The sequence below is a fragment of the Geospiza fortis genome, unplaced genomic scaffold, assembly GCF_000277835.1.
Source record: "Geospiza fortis unplaced genomic scaffold, GeoFor_1.0 scaffold428, whole genome shotgun sequence".
In the NCBI taxonomy this organism is placed as follows: domain Eukaryota; kingdom Metazoa; phylum Chordata; class Aves; order Passeriformes; family Thraupidae; genus Geospiza; species Geospiza fortis.
In genome coordinates this window covers 1,575,904-1,582,401 of record NW_005054409.1, presented here as the reverse complement: position 1 = coordinate 1,582,401, position 6,498 = coordinate 1,575,904, and the positions used below count along the sequence as shown (strand labels likewise).

The 6,498-nt window shown below is 37.8% G+C and overlaps 1 protein-coding gene across 1 annotated transcript in view; it reads left to right on the top strand.

Moving 5' to 3' along the window:
* Positions 1 to 258: 258 nt before the first annotated feature.
* DMTF1 (cyclin D binding myb like transcription factor 1) overlaps positions 259 to 6,498 on the top strand; it is a 24,656-nt gene continuing 18,416 nt past the window's right edge. Inside the window, exons 1-5 of the mRNA XM_031061317.1 lie at positions 259 to 315; positions 2,792 to 2,908; positions 3,400 to 3,519; positions 4,443 to 4,537; positions 5,283 to 5,397. Of these exons, the coding sequence (XP_030917177.1) occupies positions 282 to 315; positions 2,792 to 2,908; positions 3,400 to 3,519; positions 4,443 to 4,537; positions 5,283 to 5,397 (481 nt within the window). The 5' untranslated portion in view covers positions 259 to 281. The remainder of the gene's footprint in view (positions 316 to 2,791; positions 2,909 to 3,399; positions 3,520 to 4,442; positions 4,538 to 5,282; positions 5,398 to 6,498) is intronic.

Genomic DNA, 6,498 nt, shown 5'->3' with positions numbered 1-6,498 from the left:
GGCTTCATTCCTCATGTTCTTTCTACTCAGTGTTCAATTGTGCTCCAAGGCCATATGCATTAAAGTTGATGGGAATCAAGATTGTGGCTCTTTTTAAGTTTTTATCAAGGCTTGATCAAGGTTATTACCTTTACTCAGAAAACTTAGGATACACTAAATCATGAGTATCTTACACAGAGCATCATTTTTTTTGGAGGGCCTGCACTTGCAAGTGGCATAAACCGTTTTTGGGAAATCGAGGAGTTATGAACTCATCCTCCATCCAGGAATTCCATTGAGGAATGTTTCTTGGGAAGTCACAGGTCCTTGAACAAGGTGCAGTGCCTGGTGTTGGGTTGGGGTACTCTGCAATTTTGGGGAGCTGGAGCTGAGAGCTGCAGATGTGTGACTCCATCAGAGGAATCAGTGGTGCTCTCAGATGTGCTTCCTCAGAGCTAAATCCTGTTACAGCTTTGCATGGAAGTGCCAGGGTAGCAGCTACTGAGCCTGGATGTAGCTTCCTCCCCATCCCTGGGATGCCATGTTTGGATGGATGGATCCCTTTTATGCTGTGTCCTGTTCCCTCTTAACTTGCAAACCAGCAAGGCAGGCAATGTAAAGGGATTGCCTTGTATTTTTTATTTGGTATCCAAATCCTCTAAATATACAGATTGATTTTCATCAAGTCCTGAGTAACTGCTGAAAGAATGACACAGCTTTGCTGTGCCTGTACTCAATTTTCATCAGTCTTCAAATAAAAAAGGAGGAATGGTCTGCTCTGTCTTCTGCTGTGGATGATGCTGTAATTTCCACTGCTTGCAGAACAGCTGTAGGTGAAGTAAATGACTGTTGTAATGTGTCTTATAAATCTCATGTCTTTCAGGCCGCTAAAATGGTGAAAAATGGATGCTTTCAACTGATTGTAGAAAAATAAATGTTGTGATAACTAGTTGACATAAATTAAGGAAGAATCCTCCACCTCATTTCCAGTAAATTTAGGGATTTTTACTACAGCAGTCCCTGTAGTAAAACATACTTACAAAGTACATATGAACATGAAGAAGAGAATCTGTTTATTTTGGCCCAGTTTGTTCACTCTCCAAAAGCTAAATTAATAACTTAAAACTGGGTTGCAAAAGTTACAGTCTGCTAATTTAGCTGTAACACTTTGGATGTCTTCCTTCATGTTTTAGCATTAAGGATGCCTCATTGGGTTCCTAAAATCAGTATTACAACCATGCAGCAAACAGCAGCTTCTAGGGAAGGATAGAGCACAGGCTGTAAAACTCAGCAGCAGATGAATCCCAAGGAAGTTACTCCCTCCTACACTTGCATGTGGCAAGGAACTGTTGATGGTAGATGTGAAAGTAAGTTTGAGAACCCTCTGATTTAAAATGTCAGTGGGATCTGAATTTTTTTCCATGTTCAGAAAGGTAATATCACTTCATTTGAGGAATCAGTCACTGTGTGTGCTTAAAGATGTGCCAAACCTTCAACGAGCTCGAGAGGTGAGAAGTTTTTTAGAAGGACTGGCAGTAGTTTTATCTTTCTAGGATAACACTTCTGGGGATCTTCAATACTGAAGAACATGTTTTCTGATTAAAAATTAAATAATCTCCTGCTGATGCAGTAATGTTAACATTATACAGAGAATTGGTTGTAAATTCCAGGTTGTAAATTCCACTTACATGTGGGTATATAGCTATCCCTGCCTAGTACATGGAAAATTTGTAGTGTGTTTGTGATTTCTTTTTTCTAAAGCTATAGCCGGATATTTTTAAACAACATTTTGGCTTCAACGTAAAAGTTAAAAGTAATTTTTTGTGTTTGTTGACATATGAGTAAACACAGAAAAAGGACTGAGCAGTTAAAGGAGAAATAGATTATATTTTCTTTTTACAAAGCTCTGCCAAAGTCAACAAAAGCAGGCTTAAAACTGATGACATCTTTGTAAAGCTTCTGGATATTTTAGATGTGATTTCATTTAGCTTCTGCAGCAGCAAAAGTTACATCTCTTTGTATTTGGATAAAACTTTTATTGTGGAGTTTTTGTTTTATTTCAGATTAATTACTGCTGGTGGTTTACATAGAATTTCTTAGAAACTTTGTGTTTTATTGCAGTACTTTTATAGTGGAATTGAAATTATCAGAGACACTTAATATTGCCCTAATTCTGTGACTTCAATGTATATGGCTTATCCTGGATTATTATTCTCTCAGTTGCTTTTTGTACTGGTGAATGCTTGCAAACAATTTTTCTGTAACTCTTGTTTAAATGCTGAAGAAAAAATGCAAGTTTCACATTTAGTTATATGCATGAAAGGAGAATAAAATTTTGCAAGTTGGCAGTCTATAAATAGGATAGCTGTGACTAATAGGACACTAGAAAAATATTTGTCAGTCCTGACTAGCTTTCAGTTCTATAATAGCAGAAATATTAAATTAATAGTGGAACAAATACTGGACAAAAATCTTCAGATGTGAAGAATTTATAAATGCTGAAAAAGTAATAGCCTAGGTTTGTGTTTGGAAAAAAAAAGAAATCAGTAGATTGCAAATCCTCCTAATAAGGAGTTTAGGTACTATTTTTAACTGGGAAAGTTACTTTAAAGCTATCTGGTGTTACCCTGTGCAATATATGTGTGCAGGAAAGTAAAGGTAGGTGAATGTCTGAAATTGTGGCTTTGTCATATGAAAGAGCAGGCTCATTCCCTGTGGGATTTTGTGCTTGTTCTGTGGGGTATGGAAGCAGCACTGTGGTCCAGGTGGAGTCCAGCTGCAGAAGGGTAAAATCTGTGTGTTGCTCTTTCAGGTCTGAGTATGAGCACAGTTGAAGAAGAGTCTGACACAGTGACAGTAGAAACCGTGAACTCTGTGACTTTGACTCAGGATACTGAAGGGAACCTAATTCTCCATTGCCCTCAAAATGGTATAGAATTATTTTATATAGTATTTTTTTTTCTTCTTTGTTTTGATTGATCTGACCACCATACATCCCTGCCCGCAAATTCTGTGAGCTACTTAGATGCAGCTTACTGTACAAGAGTTGTTCTGCTTTGGTTTAAAGAATGAATTGTTGAATTAGGTGTAAATCCCAATGTCTGTGTGTGCCCAACAAAGATACAGCTGCTGGTTTATTTCAGTTGAAACAGATTCTTAGAACCAAGCACGTACCCAAATTTCTGTGGTCTGATTTGTGTTTGACAGACTGTAGGTGGAATTTTCAAAGAAAATGCAGGTTGAAGAAAGCATGGGGACTGTTGTTGCCCATAACTTGGACCAGGTTCCTGGGCAGCAGCAAAGCACTGAACCAACTTGTCACCTTTGCTTCTACTATTTGCTTTGGCCAGCTTTTTAGGAAAACTCTGTCCAAGGCTCCTTAGCTTACAGGAAGTAACCTGGGTGTGTTTTTGTTGTTAGAAGCTGATGAAGTAGACTCTGAAGACAGCTCTGAACCTCCACACAAGAGGCTTTGCTTATCAGAGGATGATCAAAGCCTTGATGATTCTACTCCATGCATTTCTGTTGTTGCAGTTCCAAGTAAGTTCTTTTATGTACTCCTGTTGCAAATATATCTATTGGTAAAGATTAAAAGTGGACTCTTGAATCACAGTAGAATATTTTGCATGGGGTGTTTTTCTTCCAAATTTTATTAATATATTTGGGTATCATAATATTTTTCAGCCTTGAATAGTTCTGCAACAATTAGTTCTGGCAAAATAAGCTTGTATTAAAGTAGTTTAGAGACCTACAGGCACAAGTGCATTGAATAAAATGAAGGATAAGTAACTTAGCAACTGGATGCTCTCCTGCAAAGGATTTAGGTTTTTTTAATGATCAGACACTACAGTTACTCTTTCAGTGTTTTGTAATATTGAGGTGTGTGTAAAAGCGATTGATGTAAAAAATATAGGATGAGTACTGAATTAGTCTTCTAGAAATTGATTGAATATTAGAAAGTTTAATGTAATGTCCCAAAGGGAGGCAAAACCAGATCTAGTTAGAATACCAATTTGCAGTACCTGGAGTACCTGTTTATTTGGTGGAACTAGGTAGAAATTCCTTAGAAATAAAGGCATTATCATGTTGAAGTTGGAGGAGGACTGGGGAAAATGCATGCAGCCAAAAGATTTGAATGTTGTCCCTTAACTGGAAAATACTGGAGGAAGGGCTGGAAAAGAAATATTAATACAGTTTCAAATTTTTGCATCAAACACATTTTGTGTTTCACATTAGGTCATAGTTGTAGTCAAGCATGAAACTGAAGGTTTCTAAATCCATATGTAAATTTTATGAAGAGAAGCAGTTGATAATCATTTTAGTGAATTTACTGTGTCAACAAATAAATACCAAATAAGGCTCTTCAAAATTTTCACTTCAAAGGTAACAATTTATAATATTTGCAGGATGTGTAAAAAAATGCTTCAGCAGTTAAGTATGCAACTAACTCACCTGTTCTGAAGTTTCAGAAAATGACCAGAGCTTTGAGGTGACCATGACTGCTACCGCTGAGGTAGCTGAAGATGAGATTAATGAAGGAACTGTTACCCAGATTCAGGTACAGTAAAACTTCAAAATTTACCTATTTGATGTATGCTTTTATTTAAATTGAAATGAAAAAGGAAACAAGTATCAGAAATGCTTACTAAATGAATAAGACTCTTTGAAATGAGTGTATGTGAGCATGGATCTTGTTTGTAAAATGCTAGTCTGTAAAAGGACAGTTGAATAATTTTATGTATGAGAGAGGTTATTTGAAGTTACTGCCCAAAGAGCAATACTGCAAAGAGTAATAGAGGTAACCCTCCACTGGTAGTTATGTGCTCTGTTGTGATCTGAATAGAAGACGAGTTTATCTGTTATTTCTGTCATTCTTTGGTTATAAATTAAGCTTTATAACATGCTCAAATAGTCTTTATCTTGTCACCAGTCCCAACAGTTAGATGCAGTTTTCTTTGTGGGTATACCATGTTTAAAAGTTCCAGATTGGAGATGCTGGATATAGTCCTGTTTCCACCACAGCCAGTGAGACTCTTCTTACTTACTGAACATTAAACAAGATAAAGAATGTTACCTAATTAATTCTCACAACATCTGTATATTAATGTGATAAATCTTACTCAGGTGTTTTAAGAAAGATGATAGTTCCAGTGCCATATCTAAGACATGACACTTTTGAGCAGTCAACAAGGTGATCAGGTGTGCTGATTTCATTTTCCTTCAAACTGTGTCTCCATGTTAATTGCAAAGTGATATAAACAACTCAATATCTGACTGTATCATTTCATATTGGTCTTTTCCAGATTCTTCAGAATGAGCAGTTGGATGAAATCTCCCCAATGGGCAATGAAGAAGTATCAGCTGTTAGCCAAGCCTGGTTCACAACCAAAGAGGATAAGGATTCTCTAACCAATAAAGGTGGGGTATTTCAAATGCAGTTCTCCCATGCTGTAGGAAGGTAAACTATTCCAAACGTCTCAGAACATTTTGCAAGTTGCATAAAGTAGTCTCTGCTCTGGCTTTTTGGAGATGGGCCATGCTTGCAGTGGTGACGGGAGTGGCCAGAGTAGAGAAAGGCTATGGGTGCTGTGTGTCAGCCCAGATTGGGCAGAGAGTTGTGTTTGCCTGGTCAGGGGGTGGGGAGCTGCAGCAGAACTGGGGGACACCAAGAAGAAAAACAATCCATGCTCAGGTTAATGGAATTGCTTCAGAAGAAGAAGGATCCTGCAGACCAGGACCTAATGAAATAACCTCTGCTACTCCTAAAACTTCCACCCCACTGGGCATTCTTCCCTTTCCAGATATATCTGTGCAATCATGTAGTAGTTGCTGAACTCAAGAGATTTTGTCTTTTTCTTTCCTGCCCACAGGGGAAGTGGCTCTCTAAACCTAGAGAAAACACTTAGTGTCAAATGAAGACATGTTGTCTCTCTGGTTTCCTCAGCCCCCTGCTGTTTTTCTTACTTTGACTTCTACTTTTTCTAGAGGAATTTTTTTTTTCAGTCAGTTCAAAGCAATCCCCTGTTTTTGTTAGAAACCTTTAGGAAGAGACACTGTCAGCCAGTGAAAGGAGGGCACTCAATCTGGTGATTCCAGTTAAGAGATTAATAACTTGAGGAAGGCATTTCTAGTAAAATATGCCAAGAAAAATATTTGAGAATCTCTACTGGCTGAACTTTTCTTGTAAGCTCTGTTGTTTGTCACAGAGATAGCAGTGGGGGAATGCCAGTGTGTGTCTTCTTGTACAGTAGCTCAGAGTTTGGCATCTGTTGCCTGAGCTCGTCACTTTATAGCAGTCTCCACCTAATAAAGCTTTTTCCCAGACCTGTGGGCAGGTTATGATCATCTTGATTATGAATATGCAAACATGTGAAGTGCAGAATATCTGTCCTTTCCTAAAATAGTTTGGTATTAAAGGTTATTCCATGTACAGAGTAGCAGTGTCCCATTAAGTCAGTTCAGAGGCTTGGACCTGTGTGAATCACAATTACTGGAATACATTCTTTTTCTGTCTCTGTA